The 24,541-nt window shown below is 41.7% G+C and overlaps 1 protein-coding gene across 3 annotated transcripts in view; it reads right to left on the bottom strand.

Annotated features, from left to right (window-relative positions):
* The window catches only part of shank1 (SH3 and multiple ankyrin repeat domains 1), an 80,486-nt gene that overhangs the window by 3,325 nt on the left and 52,620 nt on the right, over positions 1 to 24,541 (bottom strand). For 2 of the 3 annotated variants that reach the window (XM_046866893.1, XM_046866894.1), the window contains exons 15-24: positions 16,469 to 16,551; positions 16,062 to 16,186; positions 15,836 to 15,971; positions 14,174 to 14,254; positions 11,975 to 11,983; positions 11,802 to 11,828; positions 10,626 to 10,682; positions 10,397 to 10,518; positions 8,243 to 8,363; positions 1,636 to 5,197 (exon numbers count right to left, since the gene is read on the bottom strand). In XM_046866893.1, the coding sequence (XP_046722849.1) occupies positions 1,636 to 5,197; positions 8,243 to 8,363; positions 10,397 to 10,518; positions 10,626 to 10,682; positions 11,802 to 11,828; positions 11,975 to 11,983; positions 14,174 to 14,254; positions 15,836 to 15,971; positions 16,062 to 16,186; positions 16,469 to 16,551 (4,323 nt within the window). The remainder of the gene's footprint in view (positions 1 to 1,635; positions 5,198 to 8,242; positions 8,364 to 10,396; positions 10,519 to 10,625; positions 10,683 to 11,801; positions 11,829 to 11,974; positions 11,984 to 14,173; positions 14,255 to 15,835; positions 15,972 to 16,061; positions 16,187 to 16,468; positions 16,552 to 24,541) is intronic. The other variant, XM_046866895.1, reaches the window with a different exon arrangement.

Here is a 24,541-nt window from a genome sequence, read left to right as displayed (position 1 = left end):
ACCAGTTTCATCTTCATGCGAGGTGCATATAAAAAAAAAAAAAGAATTACATTATTTAGTGATGTTTTTGCAAGAATGTTGCTCATTAATATTTAAATATGTGCCAGACCAAGATGAGTGAACCTCATTGGGAATATTTGGATTAATATAAAGACTATCATTTTGATCGTTTGCCAATTTTTTCAGTACGATTACAGTAAAGTAAATGTACAACAGATTTCGCACATGCAGAGTTCTCTGATTAGAGTATGCTTGAGACATTTTAGATATTTATATTCCACTAAGAGTGTTTTGAACAGAGCAGAACAGAAGAGAACAGAGCCTATAAAATGCACTAAACTCATTTAAACTAATTAAAAACAGTACATTAAGTAGTAAAGTCTGTCCAAATATGTTCTCTAAACCAAGCTTTAATAGCCATTAGGTTTGTGGTTAGTCACAGACAACATGCTACACTCATGCTTCCAAAAATGTATAAGTAACTGCATAAATACCGGATATACATTTATTGCAGCATTATGTTGGAATTAAAGGTTCTTGAGTTATTTACAACATCCACAAACATATGGAATTTGCATGCATATTTCCCCTAATAATACATAAATCTTATGAATTTATTTATTTTTTAATATCAATTGTATTTATAACTCATTATTTAGGAAAAAAAACGTCAACAGCCTTGGCCATACTATCGTCACCCAGTCAGATCTTATCAAGCTAGTGCAACCAGACCAGTTGTTTCGGTTCAGTGTTTGATTCTCTGTGCTTTGTAATGAGAAGTTTGAGACCTGAAAAAAAGTACTATGAAAAAAATTTAGTTAGGGCCACTGACCCTGGTTTTGTGATAAGCTGGGAAACGCAAAGACTTTTATTTCACTGCAACTCCCCGAGTTATGATGGAGATGTTTTCTGATGACCCCATCATAACTTGAAAATATGGTAAGTCAAGACATGGCCTAGCCTACCTAGGAGTCTCAAAGAATGGTGATCAGTATACATATAATTTAACACATTACAGTACATCATTTTGAAAAATAGAGCAATTTACACTACTGTAATGTATAAACTTTACAGTATATACATACAGCATATATGTATATACATATGTATGTGGCACATGGACGAGCAACGGCTTACAAGTGGAGGATGGAGCCAGACTCTGTTTCAGTGTCTGGCGATGCAGATAAAAAGGAGAGAGACAAGAGCTAAAATTGGGCTTTAAAACAAAATGCACGCCTAACACCAAGACAACTGAACTGAACTGAACTGCAGGGGAGAGTAAGGCATCTCACAAGGTGCGAGACGCGTACATCCTAACGTATTGTATGAAAATTAAAATGCAGTAAAGTTTTTATGTTTTTACAATTTTTTCATATCGCTATCGTCATCGTAGGATCGGAAAATTGTTAATCAAACCATCCTTACTCTGGGACTACCTGTACTCTACTTGCGAATGAGAATGTAAAGGATATCTTAAATAGATTAGATATCTTAAAGGATATCTTAAACTCAGATTTTCTTGTCCTAACCTCAGATAATATAATCACATGCTAAAGTCAGAGTTTAAAATGGACACATGCAGCCACCAGTTTCATCACAAATACATGCAGTCATTCTGACACTTCTTTCACACACCTGTGCCTGCTGATTGACCGCTGTGCTCCCCAATTCTCCATTCCCTTGCTCCTTTGTTGCAATTTGGTGTTCAGTTCACTGATGATGCTTGCCTTCATGCCAGACATGGGCGGGTGCAGTTTACGCCCTTCAAGATAAGTCCCATCTGGCTGAGCCCCACCTTCAGTAACATTCTGCATAGCACCAGTTGACCCATCACCCCAAAGGGGCTTCATCTCAGGTGTTCGAGGCCGATCAAAGTACATGACAGCAGAGCGAGACAATCCTTGTCCTTCCCTAATGCTGTATCCATCCCGAGTGCCCATGTCGTCTTCCTCTCCCTCCTCCTGCTCCTCCTCCTCAGGTTCTTCCTCTCCACGGCGTCTGTGATAGGCTGGTGGAGCCGTGCTAGTCTGCCGTCTGAGCTCTGATGTGCGACTTCCCTCTCTGTACCGCTGCATTTTAGGGTAGGTGGAAGCGGTGCTTGCTGTTTTCGTGTGCATTTCAAAAGTCTGTCCATCCAGGTAGCTCATATAGGACTCTAAAAAATCTGCTCCACTTGTCCTGTCACTTTCAATTGCTCTTTCTATCCTTTCTCGGACTCCCCCACTGCTAAGTGCCAGGATACTGTCTAAATGGTGGTCACTGCTGCTGCGGCTGTCCAGCTCCTCAATACCCGAATCCACCACGGTCTCCTGGGACTCCCCACTTTTGGCCATTGCTGTGGTGTGTGATGGGTGGTGCTCAGCACTGGGCCGCCTACTCCCACTCCCCGTAGCCACTGTAGAAACAGTCGCCATGCGCTGGCTGTGCAGGCTGACTGCAGGTGCAGCGCTAGCAGCAACAAATGTTGTAGTAATAGTGGTAGTTGCTGTAGCACAGGTTGCAGTCAAGGCGTGGCTGGAAGTCCCCCTCAGAGCAACAGATGTAGCAGGGGTTGAAGAAGCAGCAGGAGGTCCCCCATAGGCAGAGGGAGCTGGGATTGTAATAAGTGGTGGTGTGGGAGAAGTTGCACGCCTGGTTGCAGGAGAGCTGTTATAGAGGTGGTGGCTCTGAGACAAGTTGAAAGGTCTGTGGTAGGAAGAAGGAGGAGGAGGTGGTGATACTGAGGGAGGTGGAGGGGGGCCAGAAGGTTGCAGGGTGGAAGGTGAAGGAGGTGGGGGAGGATTGGGAGAAGCAGAAGAAGGAGAGGGGGCAGATTGGGTTAGATTAGCCACTTCACTATCATAGGAAGTGAGACTGGAGGTAGTGGAGTCACCAGCCTGTGGAGAGGGCAGGGGTGTGTGAGCAGGGAAACCAGTCATGAAGGTATCTTTTGTAGAGGGTGGAGCTGTGGGTGCTGAATGGTGTTGTTGATGCCGGGTTGCAAGGTTGTTAGTGATTATAGCAGAATAACCCGCTCGTTCAAAGCTGTTAGCAAATTCCAGTGGAGGCGGCAAAGGTTCAGCAAAAACAAACTCATCATCTGCATCCACTGAGGGAGCTGGGGGAGGGAGTACCATTAGTCCCATTCCACTTCCTCCCTCTCCACCAGTCCCTTGTCCTGCTGCTGTTCGTGTGGTCATGGCAGTAGGTGGAGGAGATGGAGGAGTGAGTGAGAGGATGTAGGTTCCTGCTTCACTCTCCATCCTCAAAAAGGATGGTCTCTGGGGTTCCTGAGTAGTTGGTTGTGTAGAAGATTGTTGTTGCTGGCTCTGAGCTCTTTCTGTGTCTCTTTCCCTCCCTCTCTCCCTTTCTCGTTCCCGGGAACGTTCCCTCTGCCTCTCTCTCTCTTTTTCTTTTTGCGTGGGTTGATAGTGCTGAGACTGGTAGTGGTGTGTGTGGACTGTTTTGTCCTCTGAGAAACGAACCCTCAGCCCTTCCCTTGATGGTGCAGCTCCTGCAGCTTCTCTTTCAGTACGTTCACCTGTCTCCTCAGTCCAACCTCCCCCTGCTCCTCTAAGGATCCTGGGCGATGGAGGCCGAGTGGAGGTGGTGGTTGCAGCTAGTGAAGAAGATGTAACAAGGTATGAGGAAGAGCTGGAGGACTGGGCAGCAGAAGAAATCATGGAGGAAGAGGGAGTTGCTGAGTGAAAGAGCAGTGATGATGTTGGGGCAGCAGATGAGGGAAAAGGCCCCACGTTGGAAAGTTGTCGGGTGAAGTGGTGTTCACCAGCCCTTTCCCTGCGCATCCGTCCATCATCCTTCAGGGCACGCTCCCGTGCAGCTAGAGCCAGGCCCAGTGGAGAGGATGGGTCTAGAACTTTCCCGGTCAGTGGGTGGATAAAGGTGGTGGTAGGCTGTTGCTGTTGTGGCTGTTGACGGGTGGCTCCCAGGTAGAAGTCAGCAGGAACAGACTTAGGCTGATAGTCCCCCAGGGGTGCAGACGTGGAATACTCAGGTAGGCCAAAGGCAGGCGGCATGCTGCGAGCATGCTGAATGAATGTGTCACCTGAGAACATACCCTCATCAATAGATTTAGAGGGTCTCAGGCGAGGTGTAGGCTGGGAGCTCAGTTGCTGCTGAAGTTGCTGCTGGGTGGCCTGACTCCTTCCTATTCCTGCCACCCCAGTACTCCCTGCTAATTCCTCCTCAGCAGAGAGAAAAAAGGAGGCACTCTTCCGCCGAGCTTCATGGAAGCGCTCACGATCCCTGCGGGCCGCTCCCACAATGGCAGCACCAAACTGGCTAGTGAAGTCCAGATTCTCCTGAGGTCTGAGTGGTGGCAGTGAGGGTGGTGGTGGTGGAGGGACTGATGGTGGCTCAGGTGGGGGCATAGTGGGGGCAGGGGGCGGTGCAATAGGTGGGGCTTTGGAGCTGTCGCTTTCCCCTGGAAGAGGTGCATCAGCCTCAACACTGCTTCCCTGACTACTGCGTCCACTGCTGCTAGTGGAGGGGGCTTTGACAATGATGGTTGGGATAGGAATGGAGCTTTTTTCCACTGAACCTTTACTTCCTAGTGTCCCCTGTCCAGAACGAAGGTCTTCTACCTTTGACTGCTTTACCAGAGGCCCCTTGCCTCTTCGGACACCTACTTTTTGGACTCCACCTGCAGCTGCTGTCCCTGCTGTTGTGCGCTCCACTCTTGCCTGCTGGCTCTGAGCAGTCTGTTGTTGTTGAGGGATCACCGTGGCCACACTAGTGGGTGGAACTGCATTGCTGTAGCCTCTTCTCAAACCAGCTGACCTTGCCCCTGCTGCTCCTCCTGCTCCTGTGGAATCTGCCGTGTAGCCCATAACCTTCCTGGAAGCAGTCCTGCTGGGAACAGAAGGGTGCGCTTGGGCATGAGAGTAAGAAGTTGCATGGTCTGAAACTGCAGTGCTTGTGGGTGGTCCAGGGGACCGGTCCCTTGGTCCGTGAGTATAGTGAGATGACTGGGAATAAAGCTGATAGTGGGTGGAGGTAGAGGTAGACTGTGAGACCGATACTGAAGGCTGTTGGGATGTCTTGCCTCTCCAGCCCATAGTAGGTGCCGAGGAGAAAGGGGGATCAGGAGGCGCTGTGGTTGGTGGAGGGGGAATGTCATCTGGGCCAGGGACTGAAAGGCTTCGTGCAAACTTCATGGCTGGAGGATGAAGGAACTGCTTCTCCTCCTCAGGAACACCTGTAAGTGATAGGTATGAGAAGAAAGAAAAGGATGATGAAAGAATGCCATATGATGTACAGATAACATGGTAGATAAAAAGATCAAATAGATTTGTAACTAGAAAAACAGATATTTTGTACATTAATTGAAAATTGTATAACCAATGACAAATCTAATCTGACACATCTCATAATATTTCTTCCTGTCTGTCTGATTGTCTGTCTGCTTGTCTGCATGTCTGTTAGCTTGCCTAGTTATTACTAGTGTTAGTGACTACACTCCTGGGCAAAAAATAGGGCCAAGTACAATATTATCTTAACAACAAATCATTGGTCAGGAAATTACAGTTGAGTAGTAGACAAATTCATTATCCCATCTATGAATTATTGCAATTTTATCTTTGTGTACAAAGTGAATATCCCCGGCTGCTAGCTTTTTTTAAACAGAAAAAGTTTGGCAAAAAATTTAAAGGGCAAATTGGTGCTTGAGAAAGTCCCAATAGTGCATTGGATTCATTAGTTCCTGCAAAAGATTTGTTTGCAGAGGCCATTAAATATTTAGCAATTTTGGTCTTGTCTCATTTGTTTTGCCCAGGAGTGTATACTTTGCCCGTCTTCCAGGACAGACAGGGAGACATTAGTACTCCCAATGGCAGCAAATCAGCTCCTAACTGGCAGACCTTTGTAACAGGATAAACCACAGTGAAGTCAATATGGAGTAGGAGGTGGTATCAAAAAGTTTTTGAGACTCACTCTGTTTACAAGAAAGTACTTCATTTATCTCAGTTTACACACTATCACCTTTAAAATAGTCCCTTTGCACAGCAGTTCAGTACTCCCAGTGTTCTTGACACTTCTGGAATGTGTCCTGGAAGTCTTCATTTCGCAGCATCTCAAGCACCTTCTGCCAGTTGTGATGGATCTCACAATGGTATTAAAACAATGACCATTGAGCTGCATCTTCATTATTGGGAAGATGGTGAAGCCTGCAGGACACAAATCTGGCAAGTATCTGATGATCATTATGCACAACTTGCCTTAAAGGTTTCAACATTTTTGTGGCTTGATACGTGGTAACGCATGTGGTCAGAATAGCACCAGTTACACAATTAGTCTCAAAACTTTTTGATACCACCTTGTATGTATGTATGTACAGTGCATTCAGAAAGTAAGCACAAAGCTTTACTTTTTTTCATAATTTGTTATGTTACAGCTTTATTCCAAAATGGATTAAATTAATTATTTTCCTCAAAATTCTACAAACAAATACCCCATAATGAAAACATAAAAGAAGTTTGTTTGAAATCTTTGCAAATTTATTAAAAATAAACGACAAAAGAAAATCACATCCATCAACTCAAACAATCAAAATTCAGCTCAGGCTCAACCTGTTTTCAATGATCATCCCTGAAAGATTTCTGCAGCATTGAAGGTCCCAATGGGCACAGTGGCCTCCATCATCTAGAAATGGTTTGGTACCCCCGGGACTCTTCCTAGAGCGGGCTGCCTGGCCAAACTGAGCAATCGGGAGAGAAGGGCTTTAGACAGGGAGGTGACCAAGAAAATGATGGTCACTCTGAAAAATCTCCAGCATTTCTCTGGGGAGAGAGGAGAACCTTCCAGAAAAACATCGATCTCTGCAGCACGATTTAGGCCTGTATATTACAGTTGCCAGACAGAAGCCACCCCTCAGTAAAAGGTCCATGACATCCCAACTGGAGTTTGCCAAAAGTAACCTGAACCATGAAAATCAATTATTAAAATCTATGCCTGAATGACAAGCGTCATGTCTGGAGGAAACCAGGCACCACTCATCACCTGGCCAATACTATCCCTACAGTGAAGCATGTTGGTGGCAGCATCATGCTGTGGGGGTGTTTTGTAGTGGCAGGAACCGGTCAGGATTGAGGGAAAGATAAATGTAGCAATGTACAGAGACATCCTAGATTAAAACCTGCCTCAGAGTGCTCTGGACTTCAGATTGTTTATCTTCCAACAGGACAACGACCCTAAGCACAAGGCCAAGATAAAATTAAAGGCGTGGCTACAGGCCGACTCTGTGAATGTCCTTGAGTGGCCCAGCCAGAGCCCAGACTTGAACCAGGTTAAACCTCTCTTGAGAGATCTGAAAATAGCTGTGCACTGACGCTCCCCATCCAAACTGATGAAACGAGAGGTTCTGCAAAGAAAAATAGAAGAAACTGCCAAAGGATAGGTGTGTCAAGCTTGTAAGATCAAACCCAAAAGACTTGAGGCTGTAATTGGTGCCAAAGGACCTTCAACAAAGTATTGAGCAAAGGCTGTGAGAACTTATGTACATGTGCTTTTTTTTTTGTTTTTTATTTTTAAGAAATGTAAAGATTTTATATTAACTTCTTTCACATAGTCATTATGGGTTTTTTTTGCCGGATTTTGAGGAAAATAATGAATTTAATCAATCTGTGAATACTTTTAGTATGCACTGTATGTCCGTATGTACGTATGTATGTAGCAAAAAGCTTAATAGAGAATGACGGAATGCATTAAGATTTCCTGTTTTTGGCAAATGGCAAATGTCATGTCTTGACTTCATGTCCACTAAAGCAGAGACTTAATGAAGTGTTTAGATGGGCGGTCAAACGCTTTCCACTACAAACAAGAGTTCATTAAGATTCAAAAGAATAGATAAAAACCCAGTTTAACCTATTAGCATAGCTGATGCTGAGCTACAAGCTACAGACATGCTCTTTATAGCAAACTGCAGAAGCAAGAGTTTCTTCCAACTTTTGAGAAAGAGTTGTCTGCGCAGCCTGGTAAAAAAAATTGCCTAAATCTTACAAGAGCTCCTCATGTTCTACTCCATTAATGTAGCCTCAATGTGGCTTCGTTGTTTGATCAAATAAACCAGGCTGAAAATCATGGAGCAAAACAGGACGTGGACGCTGGTAAGATTCATGCATTTTTGATGTTTACCAGACTTTATGTAAAATTAAAAAGCTAAATTAATGCTCTAGAAGCACAGGCACAGGCGAGAAAACACAGCTGTGGCAGACAGACAGGCAGACAGACAGACGAACAACCTCACCGATGGACTTCTGTCGCAGCATACCGTGCGGGGGGGCGTGGCTAGACACAAACGGGCCACGGTCAAAGCCAAGGCCTGGCCCAGACGGCATTATTCCCATCCCTGATTGGTCAAAATTTGACTGGTGAAAGGAAAAGAAGACAATGAAGTAATCTGAACAGTGTGTAGAGATTACATTCATTAACACTGAAAATTTCACTTTAATTGGACCAACAGTTCCTTTATCCACCAGAGGGCGCTGTGAGAAAAAAAACACTTCTTTATTTAATACAAACAGAACCAACAAATTCTGACACTTTTGTTTGCATTTCTTTCTATGTGAGAGTTTAAGGTGTTTCGTACGGTGGCCGAGAAGAGGAGTGCAAAACAAATCAGAAAACAAATTAACAAATTAGAAAACACTAACAAATACGAAAACAAAATAAATCCGAAAACAAATTAACAAATCCGAAAACACAAGGACAATTCAGACAAAGCGGGAAAAGGCAGGTATAGTTTGTGAATGAAACACTTACCGATCATTGGACGAGACACCTGTCATTCAAGACATACAGGAAGTACAACAGTCTTTTTTTTATTTTATTTTATTAAGCAATTTACATTAAAATACACAGAACAGGTGCATGAAAATACAAATATATACACATATATTTAGGGAAAAGAGAGAAAAATATATATATATAAATACAAATACAAATAATAATAATAATAATAATAATAATAATAATAATAAAATTTAATGAAAAAAAAGGATAAAAATAAACAGGGCTATGGATTATGGATTCTGTAAATCATATATTTCTAAAAAGGACAAAAGATTCATTGCATTTTTCTTTTTAATCACTTTAAGGGCTTTTGTGAAAGAAAGAAATTCATTATAAGATGCAGAAAAAACGTTGGTTTCACTTTCAAGTATTTTGATTTTGTAAATAAAATTTTCCCATCAGAAGAATTTTATTAACAAGAAAGTCGTCTTTGTTATTGTTCATTACAAGTCTAAAGATAATGTCCTTCACAGTGAAAGTTCTTAGATGAGGAACCTTTGTGTAAAGCCAGTTATGGAGATCAGACCATAAAGCGTGTGAAGTAACAGTGTGCAGCAGGAGAAAGTTGGAACGTCTGTGTAAAAGTGTAGAAACGAATCTTTATGTGATGATAAACTGCAGCATCTCCAACATCACTGCATATTAATGTCCTTCCTCAAAGTAGCTCTGAATTCATTCCAGTTTCTCCCTGATTCTGTTTCCTTCTGTTATTTTCTTATATTTAAAGGTGCACTAATCCAAATAAAAAATAGTTGAAAGTAAACGGAGAACTTTACACATGTACAAGAAACAAAGTTATGAGATTTCATGCTTCCTGTATATGTTGAATGACAGGTGTCTCGTCCAATGATCAGTGTTTTATTCACACACTATACCTGCCTTTCACACTTTGTCTGAATCGTCATTGTGTTTTTTTATTTGTTAGTGTTGTCTACTTTGTTATTTTGTTTTTCGATTTGTTAATGTGTTTTGCACTTCTCAGCCACCGTACTTTCAGGACAATCAGAAATAACAAAAAAATAAAATTAATATAGAAATAATGATTATTAGCTATGTTTTCATTATTTTAATGATTTAAAACGTAAAAAAAAAAAAAAGTCAAAATGGCATATATATATATTATATTTAACTCTTTTTGTTATATTTTATTTGACTACCAAACTTAATCAAAATGGCAATTAAAAAGTATATATAAATAAAAAATAAACATGCTAAGTTAGTGCATAAAGAGATAGATAGATAGATAGATAGATAGATAGATAGATAGATAGATAGATAGATAGATAGATAGATAGATAGATAGATAGATAGGTCCTAAGATATTAATTTGACTTAAAACATCATTTAATATTTACAACTAGACTGTAGTGCCAAACGTTTGTGGACACCTGACCATAGCTTTGTGGACACCTGTAACCCTAACCCTGTCATGCTGGAGCAGGTTTGGGTCTCCTAGTTCAAGTGAAGGGAAATTTTCATGCTACAGCCTCCAAAGACATCCTGCACAATGATGTGGTGAAGCACATATGGCTGGAAAGGTCAGGTGTCCCAATAGTTTTGGCCATAATGTACGTAGGTTTGTCAACACTGAACACACGGGAACCCGTACCTCATTGTAAAAGCCTCTGCCTCTCTCGCGCTTCACTGCTTGACCTGCTGGACCTCGTGGCACCGGCGTCTCATTGGTGCTGATGGTCTGCTGAGCTGCAGCTAAAATCTCATCCAGCTTGTCTGAAAACAGAGAGGAAGCCACTCTGTAAATTCCTGGTACGTATCAGAGATTTCTCCAGCATTGAGGAAACACAGAGATGTTTTCCAAGTTAAACCTTTTTGCTTACTCAAAGCCATCTGATAGACGGTCCTTTTCTTCTCGGTAGCTTGTGAGGATTCAAACTCTGTAGAACACACACACACACACACACACACACACACACACGCAATTGGATTTGGGCAATAAACAGATTTACTGTCTGACTCTGAGCTCCACAAAAATCCTACAAAAATATAATCGATCTTTTAAAGGTCTTCTTTCAGAAATAATGATAAAATTCATCTTTCCAGAAAAATGCACACAAGTTACATCAGTGGTTATCAAACCTTTTTCTGCCATTCCCCACTTTAGATGGGGTGTATTTTTAAGCCCCACCTGTTCTCCATCACCGCACAAAAAATGGCACAAAAAAAGCTTATAAATAAATATCAAGTTCTAAATCTATAAAAACAAACAGCATCGAGTAAAAATAGAGAAAATAAAAGTGTAGTTGTGTTAACTGATGTGGTTTTAATTGACTTGCATTAATGACCTCATTGTTTTTTGTGTTTGCCTTGAGTGTATGAACTTTAGGTTTAATAGAGAAAATCATAAATAAAGATGAATAAAAACACAGTAAAAATGTATTTAAATCCTGCTGTTCATTGCGCTCCACCCGTCATGTCTTTATTCCCCACTAGAGGGCGCGAACCACACTTTGAACAGCAATGACGCGTCAAGCATTTTTCTGACCAATCAGCATTCCAGATAATCTGAGGGCCATTGATAAAGAGATGCGATGAAGAGAAATAATTTTCTTCAACAAGTATGGAAGGACTTTTCAGAGTTAGTGTGTTGTGACAATCAACTAACTAACTTTTTTTCCTATAGAATATAAAACAATATATGGCCTAGATTTTGTTGCTATTCTCTGTATGGAGATTCATTCGGCCACAAGTGTGTTATTAAAGTCCGGTACTTATGGAGGTGAGGAGAGGAGGCCTGGGGTGCAGTCAGCATTCACATTCATCCATTTCAATAGGGTTGGAGCTCTATAGAAGTAGATTTTCTCCAACCCATGTGAAGCAGATCTTCATGGAGCTGGCTTTGTGCACAGGAGCATTGTCATGCTGAAATAGGTTTGTATCTCCTAGTTCAAGTGAAAGGAGAATTTCATGCTGTATCCAAAGACCTCCTGTACAATTGTGTGTCTCCAGTTTGTATATAATAATTAGCTTGTTATCGTTGAAAAACAACGCCTTACCTGATTTTTTTTTCCACGGGGCAGAAGCTGTGGGAAGGAAACAAACAAAGAGCTTCAGTTAAAGACTTATTTATTGGAAATAAAAGACGCCCCCTCCCACACACACACACACACACACACCGAAAACACACACACACACACACACACACAGAGTAAGTGGTGGTATTTCTTACCTCGGTCCACTGTATGGCATCAAGCAGGACGAGCAAAAGGAAGGAAAAGGGGTAAAAGGTCAATGTAGTCAAGGGTTAGAGCTCTACGACATTGCATTAGGGGGAACGAGTGAACAAGAAGGGACCAGAGGAGCCACTGAAGCCCCTGCAGGTGAAAGGTGGAATTTCGGTTTACTTTTCCTTTCACAAGGAAGTTGCATTACGATGTAAATGAATACTAATTTCAAAAAACGTCACCCAGGTCATAAATCACGGCACCAGCGCCATTCTTCCATCTGAGCGATCGCAGCTATCACACTGCATCAGTAACTGCCAGAGGTGTGAGGGGTGAAATGAGGTGATCGAACCTGAGCTGCATAAATGGGAAAGAGTGGCACATTGCCGGCATGCTTTTAACAACTAAAGCTTTGACCCGCTGAGACAAGAGGAAAGGTGACATACGGGAAAAAAGAATCCCACCTTTCCGCTTTTATTGTGTAACATTCAAGCCGTGCCTTCAGATTCTAGGCCATGTCTCCATTGTGAAAATGGCGAGGTCTGGCCGTTAGTTTGGTCTGAATGCAGTAATACAGCATTTTTTGTTATGAAATACAAAAATGGCCAGGAACGCCTGTAGCAAAAAAAACACGTCTGCTGATTACCTGCAGTTTTGGGATCAGAAAGCTGTGCGGACACACTGGGACACAAGCCCACACTGAGCATGCTCAGAATTAAAATCAGGACAGTCCACACTGAGCATGCTCAGAATTAAAATCAGTACAGCCCACACTGAGCATGCTCAGAATCAGGACAGTCCACACTGAGCATGCTCAGAACCAGAATCAGTACAACCCACATTGAGCATGCTCAGAATCAGGTCAGGTCATGCTGAGCATGCTCAGAATCAGGACAACCCACAGTAAGAGTGCTCAGAAACAGAATCAGGTCAGCCGACATTGAGCATGCTCAGAACGAGAAATAGGATGGGTCCACCTGTTCGATCCATACTAAACATATTCAGAACCCTTTTGCACTGCACAGACCTGCTCAAAATAAATCCAATCTGCTCAACCAGAACTAGAACCAGTCCAGCATCTGAACCTGACAAACTACGCACACTCAGAACCAGAACCACTGCATTTGGTACTAAGCATGTTCAGAACCATTCCAGCATCTATATGTGTGCCTTCAGAACCACTTCAATCCACAGTGACTATGCTCAGAACCATTCCAGCATCCATATGTGTGTCTTCAGATCCAGAACCACTTTAATCCACAGTGAGCATGCTCAGAACCAGTCCAGCATCCATATGTGTGTCTTCAGAACTAGAACCACATCAGTCCACATTGAGAATGTTCAGAACCATTTTAGCATCTATATGTGTGTCTTCAGAACCAGAGCCTCTTCAATCCACACTGAGCATGCTCAGAACCATCCATGTGCATTTTAGAACATGTCCAGCCTACGTTCAGTTTTTACAGGACCAGTCTTGACTGCATCCAGCACGTTTGGAACCTGTCAAATCAGCACTCAACACGTTCAGAACCAGAACCGCTCCAAACCACACTGAGCATGCTCAGAACCCGTTCCAGGTTGCCCTGTACATTTTCTGATCCAGCCAACACAAAGTCTACTTTTCCACCAACACCCACCCCCTGTGGTGTAACTACGGCAACAAAGACACAAACTCCAGCCACTCGGGAATGTGGGAACCCTGCGGCTGCAGGACTGAGTCGAGTTTTATTCTTCTAAGGATCAGAAAGAGAAAGAGGGGTGAAGGTGGGCGGGGTTATTTTGGGTGAGGATGGCGGGGGGTGTTACCTGTACTGTGGGTGCTGACAGTGACAGTGGGAGATTTCTGAAAGAACAGTGAGACCAATTGAGACGTGACACTTTTATTTCTTTCACCCCCCATCCCTCTGTCCTTTCGTCTCCCTCTCACACGTCTCGCCACAATATATATATTTTTCTTTTAGTCATTTCTTTCTCCTGAAGCCGTGGCTGGATTTCTGCTTCTCATCCGCCTCTTTCCTCGTCTCTCTCTTTTACCTTTTTTTTCTGTCTCTCTATCTCTATCGCTCTCTCTGATTCCCTCTCACAAGCTGTCTTCTCCAAACTCATCCCTACTCCCATATGCACTTGCTCTCGCTCGACTGTCTCTACATCTTTTTTCTCTGATCTTTTCTCTCTTTATCTTCCTTTTTCATCCTGGTCCTTACCCATCTCCTCCAGCTCCGAAGTCATGGATTTGGAGCGCAGTGCGATTGCCGGAGTGCTCAGCCTTTTACTCTGCTGTGGAACTGAGGAAAAGAACGAAACAAAAAATACTGGTCAGATCATCATCATCATCATCATCATCATCAGCATCAGCATCAACACCATCATCATCAGCGTCAGCATCATCATCAGCATCATTACACCTTCTGAATCTTAAGGTCAAATGTTGAAGTAGATGATTGGAAGACACAGATATTTCTACATTTAGAAGACAGCTGTTGTGAATCACTGACAGCAGTGCATCTGGCTCGACCGTCAACTCCTCAAACACGTTCTGCCTTCTGTTTTTTATCTCAAATCTCTACAGGCTGGTCGCTAGTAGGCCTGGAACTCCTAATAACACCTAGTAACTCCTAGTACCATCTTAAATTCTCTGCTCAACAACTCGGCTCTATATTTATTTCTCACCACATAATAAATAGGTTCTGATCGATACACGGATAAAACAGCTTATTTTCAAAAACTCTGGGGTAGAGGTTCACCCTGGGAATTTAAGCCATGAGCTGGAAATACACACTGAACACTGATACACTGAATATTTTTGCACCCAATTGTTTTTGGAAGATTGGAGGAAACTGGAGAAACCTGAGGAATCCCATATGGACACAGAAAAATCATTATATATTTCTGTAAAGCTCTGACCCTGGAGCCATAAGGCATCCATTAGGTAGCTCATAGTTCATAGCTTCATACTTAGATGTATGTTGAACCCATATTTATATGGATATTTCGAGATGTCCTAGAGATTATTAGAAAGAAAAGATTAGGCTCTACATTATTATTCACAAGTTAGCAGACTAACTCGATTCAATCCAGCGAGTAAATGATACAATTCAATTACAGGTGGTCCCTGAGTTACGATGGTTCGACTTACATTTTTCCGATCTTACGATGACGATAGTGATATGAAAAAATGTTACAAATATAAAAAGATTTTGTGAGCCGGTTTGTGAGATTCCTTACTATTGCCAGCGGTCAACAGAGTTTAGTTTTCTTGGTGGTAAATCATTCTTTTTTTTTCCTCTTTTTTTTTTAAGCCCAGTTTTAGCTATTGACTCTCTCCTTTTTAATCGGCGTCGCCGGACGCTAAAACAGAACGCGTCCGCCTCCGTCCTCCTCCAGTCCGACGCTCGTCCACTCACCCACTGCTACCTGAGTATATACGATAAAGTTTATACATTATAGTAGTGTAAATTGCTTTGTTTTGCTAAACTATGTACTGTAATTTGGTAAATTAGGATTAACCAATTTCTCAATTTACAATGATTTTAAGTTACGATGGCGTCATTGGAAAGCATTTCCATCGTAAGTCAGGTACTACCTGTAAATACCTACTCTATATTTAAAAAAACGATACGGACAAAAGATTGTGGACACCTGACCCTAAGATTCGTAAGTGTTTTAGTTTTTATTTTTAATTTCATGGTACCGCATCATAGAGGCGTGAAGTTTGTGTGAAGTTTGTGGGGTCAGTTTGGGGAAGAACCACGTATGGGTGGAAAAGTCAGGTGTCCCAATGCTTTTTCCCATATAGTGTATTTGAATGGTATCTACTACATGCCACCTATAAACATTATAGCATACATCATCAACAGCATTCTTACTTTTCTTTCGAGAGCCCTCCTCCATGTCAGGATTGCGGGTCACCATTACCACCTTGACCATCAGGCTGTTTCCACCTTGTCGAATCATGTTGACCACCTGCCTGTGGCCGACTTTCACCACATTCTGACCATTTACCTGAGCCGAGACAGCATACGAGTGACAGTTACTACATGCTAGAGAGTAATGAAGTAATAGAACGAATCCGTGATGTGACCATGCACGCACCTCGATCAGGAAGTCACCCATCCGTAGACCAGCCCTCCAGGCCACGCCTCCCTCGTCAACAGACTCAAGGTACTGCAGTGCTGGAAAGGCTGGAGTGGGGGTAAACTCTTCGATGGGTGTCTGTGCTACAAAAACACACACCCACACAGTTCCAAATATGAAATCAATTCTAGATATCACGTACTGGAGTGACATAGTGTCTGCTGTACAAGTCACAGAAGCAGTGACGGGTAGGTCATGGGGAGGAGAAACGATGATGTCACCTAACCTGAGCTTTGAATACAACAGCAGATTAATAGAGCACTTGGCAAAGCATCAATATGAGTGTGAGAGAAAGAGAGAGAGAGAGAGAGAGAGAGAGAGAGAGGAGGAAGGGAAGAGTAGACAGTGAGGATGAGACTTCTTACCCTTGGCCCCTCTCAGCACAAAGCCAAAACCCTCGCTGTCTTTCTTCTGCAGGAGCACTGTTTTCTCCTTGATTATGTAGTCACTAAGAGAAACAGAAAGATAGAGAAAAATGAAGGTTTAGTGGAGAAGAAACATTGAGCGGAGTTGGCAGTGAGAGCGACAGTGCCAGGTCCAGAATACAGAGAGGGCAGAAAAATGCAGGGAGAGAGGAAGGAGCAAAAAGGAGAAAAAGAAAGAAAAAAAACAGCATGGAAAGCGTTAAAAAAAAGACACAAAAGACACAAAGAGTCCTACAGCACCTGGTTCACACCTAGGGAAAGGGAAGGCAGACGATAGAGGGAAAAGTGCAGTGTAAGAACATTTGCTTAATCCTGTCCTGTTCAGTCATTCATCTGTAACAATGCATCACTGTAACAACTGTAACACAGCAACTACAGTAACACTGTAACTATTGTAGCACATCATCACTGTAACAACACATTTACTAAATCACATGTAACAGTGCAACTACTGGAAAACTGCATAACTGGAACACCTGCAATACAACTACTGTAACACTGCATCTACTAGCAGCACCTGTAAAACTGCAACTACTGTAACATTGCATCTACTGTAACACCTACAACACTGCATCTACTATAACACCAGTAACACAACTACTGTAACACTGCATCTACTGTAACACCTACAACACTGCATCTACTATAACACCAGTAACACAACTACTGTAACACTGCAACTACTGCAGCAGCTGTAACACTGCAACTACTTTAACACTGCAAACACTGTAACCCACCAACTACTGTAACACTGCAAACACCGCTGTACAGTAACTACTGTAACAAAGCATCTACTGAAGCACCTGTAACCTGGCAACTACTTTAACACTGCAAACACTGTAAAAACAAACTACTGTAACTCTGCATGTACTGCAACTACTGCAAACACTGCAAACACTGTAACACAACTACTGTAACACTGCAAACACTGTAGTACAGTAACTACTGTACACTGCATCTACTAAAGCACCTGCAAAACAGCTACTGTAACAACACATCTACTATTACACAACTACTATAACACTACAAATGCTGTTACACAGCAACTACTCCAGCACTACAACCACTGTAACACTGTAACACTGTGCTTGTTAATATTATGAACAGCAGCTACGCTAATTTCTCTCCACTGCTTTTCTTTCTCTACCATCCTGAGGCATCCTGAGGTTGTACAGCTCCAGTCACGTTCCACCTCATGAAGATTATGGACCTTTAAAGAAGTAGATGCCTGCAAACATCCTGAACCATCTAGAGATGTACCAGCACCATTTGGATCCCATGTGGAGTTTGGACATTGGACCTCTTTGAGTGTTTAAAGGCTCTGGCATGGAGAAGCTGGTGTTGGATCTGTGATGATCTCAAATGTTGAGCTATTTTATGAGTTGCCCAGTAGCTCCTGGTTCCATAACCTTAACTCACTGTATAAGACTGTAGAAAGAACATCACTCATAATCACACACTCCAGTGCTCATGTTAGTTCTCACTCTCCAGTGTTCTGTAGTGTTTAAAGACTATAATCACACTCTTGATGTCACCCAAATGAGGATGAGGTTCTGCTTTTGAGTCTGGTTCCTCTCAAGGTTTCTTTCTAATAACATCTAATGGAGTTTTTTCTTTACCACAGTTGCCCCAAGCTGCTCATCAGGGATAAACACACATTGTTCACCTTAATTCTTAATTCTGTAAAGCTGCTTTAATGTCTATTGTAAAAAGCGCAATAGAAATAAACTTGACTTGACTTGACTCTACCCAATGTAATTCAGCAACTACCATAAAACAGCAACTACTGTAACACTACACCCACCATAACACTATAAATACGGTAATAAATACAACCACCATAACACTATAAGTACCATAACATCATATCCACCATAACCCAGCAACTACTGTAACACTAGAAACATTGTAACACTACAACCACTACAACCACTACAACACTACACTGTAAACCTGAAACACTGTACACTCTTTATTTAACCACAAGAATGAAACCACAGGAAGTGTGTAAAGCTGGTAGTATGGTATCTGGTAACTAATCTATATCTTTATCTATTCATCCATATCTATTACTGGAACACCAGCCTTACGTGTAACACCTCGTCTATCTCTGACTTGTACTTGTTCCTGCATTTGACAACCTTTGTATTGGATTTGTAACAAGGATTAATAAACATCTTTTTTCCTTTTTATCATCTCTACCAGGAATAGTTTGTTTCCCGTTTATGAATCTGACACGTTCCAGCGTAAAAAGTAAAGTTACACAAACTTTTACAAAGGCGCAAAAGTAAAAATCGTAACCTCAAGATTTAGATGAAAAGAAAGGTGAAGGAGGCTCATGACCCTCCCTCCCCCACATCCACTCAGCAACATAGCATCTCAGTGCTTGGTGAGGAAAAGCCTTCACTTTTCTGCAGCTCTGATATGTGATGTTTATATGTGCAGCAAGCACAGAAAGGAAGATGTTGGCGGTTGCCTAAGCAACGGCCAGAACTGGAAATAAGAAATAGCCAAGCTAAAATGTAGACATGCACTGCAAAGCGAGATCCAGCATGTGAGCCTGGCACTGAAAGCGCTCGGAATTAGTCATCTAGAAGCCAACACTTCTACCAGAGGGACGAGTAAAAGACAAAGCCGTCATGGACGTTCGTGAAAGACAAGCGATTGGAAAACACACTCGGACAGTCAAACCCTCAGCAAAGTTGAAGAGCATGTGAGCAGAAGCAGATGCTCAGCTCAAACATCCAGTATTGGGTTTATATTTAGACGTGGGTGTGTTTGATGACAGTAGCAAACAATAAATAAATGAGCGTGGGTCTTGTGTAATGAGACACGAGGCATGGAATCGAAATTCACGCTTCTGTAGAACGTACATCATGCTGATATGTTTCCGGTCATATGTGGTTGTTCCCCAAACCCCAGAAGGTTGGAGACACACAACTGTCTTTGGATGTGAATGTAATATTCTCTTCACGAACTACAAGACCCAAACTTGTTCCACCTACTTTCCATGGGTTGAAGTGGAAGATCTCCTCCTACTGAAGAACTCCAACCCTACTGGGTTGACCCCAGGCCTCCTCACCTCACTACAATCTCCACAAAAAAATCTTCCCAGAAGAATGGAGCTTATTATAACAGCAAATGGAGACTAAATGTGGAATGAGATGTTCATTCAAAGCAATCTTCTGCTCCACAAATGTTTGTCCATATAATGTATATCTGATTCCCGTGTACGTGTCCCTCCACAAAACAAGAAAAAGCGCTCATTTTTATAAAGTAGCAACTCCATCGTAGCTTTCACAATTATTATAAGAAGGTATTTTTTTTAAATACGTTTTATGCAGCATTTAGGGAAGGAGTCTCAAGTACCAGGACTTTCATAACATCTACAGGACAGAAGAGTTGTTGCTTCTTTGCAGGTTCTTGGTAAGCTGTTGCTATAGAAACGATAATAGATGACCATCCGAGCTGCTCTTCCAGGAGATGAATGTACACCTTCCGTCTTTCACTTATTACGAGACGAGGGCTAATAAAGCTTTATGAATAACGAAAGTGTGTGTGTGTGTGTGTGTGTGTGTGTGTGTGTGTGTTTCAGTAATCAGGTGCTGCTGAGCCACTGTTTCTACTGTACCATGCTGTACCCACATGCTGCTAATCCCACTGTACACTCGGTTTTAACCAACTCCATCTGTTCCTCACTCACTCTCTCTCTCTCTCTCTCTCTCTCTCTCTCTCTCTCTCTCTCTCTCTCCCCTTATCTCTTTATCTTCCTCTCTTTCTCCTTCCCTCTCTTTCAGTGCATATTCTGTCTCCATAAACTCCATAAACACTCTCTCATACACTCTCATACACACTCACATACAACCCACATACACTCACACACTCTCACATACACACTCATACACTCTCGCATACACTCACATACACTAACATACTGTACACTTTCACATACACTCTCATACACTCTCACATACACTCATACACTCTCACATACACTCTTATACACACTTACATACACTCTCATATACACTCGTATACACTCTCACATACACTCTTATACACACTTACATACACTCTCATACACTCTCACATACACTCGTATACACTCTCACATACACTCTTATACACTCTCACATACACTCTCATACACTCTCACATACACTCGTATACACTCTCACATACACTCTTATACACACTTACATACACTCTCATACACTCTCACATACACTCGTATACACACTTACATACACCTCACATACACTCATACACACACTCACATACACTCTCATACACACTCACATATACTCATACACTATTGCAAACACTGCAAACACTCTCACATACACACTCACACACTCGCATACACTTTCTCATACACTCATACACACTCACATACACTCTGTCATACACACTCATACACTCTCATACACCCTCACATACTGTACACTCTCACATACACTTTCACATACAACTCGCATACACACTCTCATACACTCTCATACACCCTCACATACACTCTCATACACCCTCACATACTGTACACTCTCACATACACTTTCACATACAACTCGCATACACACTCTCATACACTCTCATACACCCTCACATACACTCTCATACACCCTCACATACTGTAAACTCTCACATACACTTTCACATACAACTCACATACACACTCACATACACTCTCATACACTCTCACATACACTCGTATACACTCTCACATACACTCTTATAAACCCTTACATACACTCTCACATACACTTCCTCATACACACTCAAATATACTCATACACTCTTGCAAACACTTGCATACACTCTCACATACACATTCACACACTCTCGCATACACTTTCTCATACACTCATACACACTCACATACACTCTCATACACCCTCACATAAACTCTCTCATACACTCTCTCATACACACTCACATACACTCTCACACTCTTATACACTCTCTCATACACACTCACATACACTCTCACACACTCTTATACACTCTCTCATACACACTCACATACACTCTCACACACTCTTATACACTCTCTCATACACACTCACATACACTAGTATACACTCTCTCATACACCCTCATATACACTCATAAACACATACATACACTTACATACACTTTCTCATACACACTATTATACACTCTGTTACACTTTTATACACTCACATACACACGTTCATATACACTTTCACATACTCTTACACACACACACACACACACACACACACACACACACACACACTTTCACACAATCTCACATATACACTTTCACATACTCACTCACATATACTCTCACATACATCCTCTCACACACATTTTAACATACACCCACACACATTCGCATGCCCTCTCACATACACACACACACACACACTCAAAAGTTAAAGAAGCATTATGATTGGTTAGTAATGCAGTAGTTATAACAAGCCAATAATAAAGCATTAGTTATGATGATTGATCCTGAATCGTGATGGCTGTTTAGTGAAGCATTGATTAGGATTAATTGGTTAGTAAAGTGTTACAATGATTGGTTAGGAAAGAATTCGTTATGATCATTGATTAGCGAAGTGTTACGTATGATGATTGGTTAGTGAAGCATCGTGTTGAGTCGATTCTGAAGCATTACAATTGGTTAGTAAAGCATTAGTTATGATGAGCAGTTAATGAAGCATTAGTTATGATGATTATTTAATCAAGTGCTAGTTATGAAGTGATTGGTCAGTGAAGCATTACAGCGACTGATTGGTGAAGTGTTAGTCAGGATAGTTGGCTGGTGATGCGCTATGATGATTAGTTAGATGATTATGATGATTGGTTAGTGAAGCATTATAATGAATGTATAGTGAGGTGCTAGTCATGATGATTGGTTAGTGAAGCATTATGATCAATGGTTAGTTACAATGAATAGCTAATAAACTGTTAGTTAAGAATATTGATGAATAGGGTGGTTGGTTTTAAAGCAGTAGCTGTGATGGTTGGTAGGTGAAGCATTACAGTGATTAGTTAGTTAAGTCTTAGTTAATGGTTAGTGAAGTGGTAGTTATAATGATTGGTTAGTGAAGAATTATGCAGAGTAGCTTGTGAAGCATTATGATTAACGGTTATTATAATATATATAATATTCTTAATGTTAAAACATTATTTACAATGATTTATTAGTAAATTGTTAGTTATGATGGTTGGTTAGTGAAGTTATTACAAGGCATGGTTTTTGAAGCATAATGGTGGTTGGTTAGTGAAATGTTAGTTATAATAGTTAATTAATGAAGCATTAGTTAAGAATGAAGCATTAGTTATGATTGTTAGTGAAGCATTAGTTATAGTTGAAGTGTTAGTTATGATGATTGGTTAGTAAATAATGTGATATTAGTTATAATGAGCAGTTAATGAAGCACTGATTATTATGATAACTTAATGAGGTGTTAGTAATGGTGGTTAGTGAAGTTTTATAATGAGTGTTTATTTAAGCATTATGATGATTTCTTAGTGAAGCATAGTGGTTTCTGGTTAGTAAAGTGATAAGTAGGTTGATTGGTTAAAAAAGCATAAGTTATTGTGTTTATACTCTGCACAGACTCCCACCAAATAGTATTTATTCTCAACTACAAACTGTATAAAGATGGAAAGAGAAATGGTGTAGGGGTGATCCTGGAGGAGGAGTTTAGTAAGAGTGTAGTGAAGGTGAAGAAAGTTTCTGATAAAGCTGGAAGTTGAAGGGGTGATAATGAATGTCTTCAGTGCTTATGCTTCACACGTGAGTTGTGAGATGGAGAAGAAGGAAACATTCTGGAGTGAGTTAGATGAAGTGGTGGAGAATGAAGCTAGGAATGAAAGATTAGTGATTGGTGCAGATTTCAATGGGCATATAGTTGAAGGGAACAGAGGTGATGAAAAGGTGAAACAGAACTGTTTTTGGCATAGTGATGAGAAAAGTAGGCAGGAGAACATGGAGATGCAGCAGCAGGTGAAGAGGGATGTGGTGAAAGCCAAGGAAAAGGCATATGAGGAGCTGTAGGAGAAGTTGGACAGTAAGGAAGGAGAAAAGGCTTTGTAGCGATTGTCCAGGCAGAGGAACTGAGCTGGGAAGGAGGTGCTGCAAGTTAGAGCAATAAAGGATGGAGATGGAAATGTGTTGACTAGTGAGGAGAGTGTGTTGAGAAAATGGAGGGAGTATTTTGAGCAGCTGATGAATGAGGAAAATGAGAGAGAGAGAAGGTTGGATGGTGTGGAGATGGTGAAGCAGGAAGTGGATAGGATTAGTAAGGAGGAAGTGAGAGCAGTGTAAGTAAGTAAGTAAGTAAAAGGATGAAGACTGGAAAGTCAGATGGACCATATGACATACCAGTAGAAGCATGGAGATGTTTAGGAGAGATGCAGTGGAGTTTTTAACCAGATTGTTTAAAAAGATTCTGGAAGGTGAGAAGATGCCTAAGGACTGGAGAAGGAGTGTGCTGGTACTGATCTTTAAGAATAAGGGAGATGTGCAGATCTGCAGTAACTACAGGGGAATAAAGTTGATCAGTCAATACATGAAGTTATGGGAAAGAGTAGTGGAAGCCAGGCTGAGGTTGATGGAGAAGTATAGAGAAGGTCAGAAGGAGCTGCATTGTGTGTTTGTGGATTTAGAGAAAGCGTACGACAGGGTGGAGAGAGGAGTTGTGGTATTGTATGAGGGAGTCTGGTGTGTCAGAGAAGTATGTGAAGGTGGTGCAGGACATGTATGAGGACAGTGTGACAGCAGTGAAGTGTGCAGTAGGAACGACAGCCTGGTTCAAGGTGGAAGTTGGACTGCATCAAGGATCGGCTCTGAGCCCTTTCCTGTTTGAAGTGGTGACGGACAGGTTGAAGGAGGAGGTCAGACAGGACTCTCTGTGGACTATGATGTTTGCGGATGATATTGTGATTTGTGGTGAGAGTAGTGAGCAGGTGGAGAAGAGCCTGGAGAGGTGGAGGTACACGCTGGAGAGAAGAGGAATGAAAGTCAGTAGGAGTAAG

This window comes from Silurus meridionalis, chromosome 14 (assembly GCF_014805685.1).
Source record: "Silurus meridionalis isolate SWU-2019-XX chromosome 14, ASM1480568v1, whole genome shotgun sequence".
NCBI classification, from domain to species: Eukaryota; Metazoa; Chordata; class Actinopteri; order Siluriformes; family Siluridae; genus Silurus; species Silurus meridionalis.
This window is presented reverse-complemented; position numbering and strand designations above follow the sequence as displayed.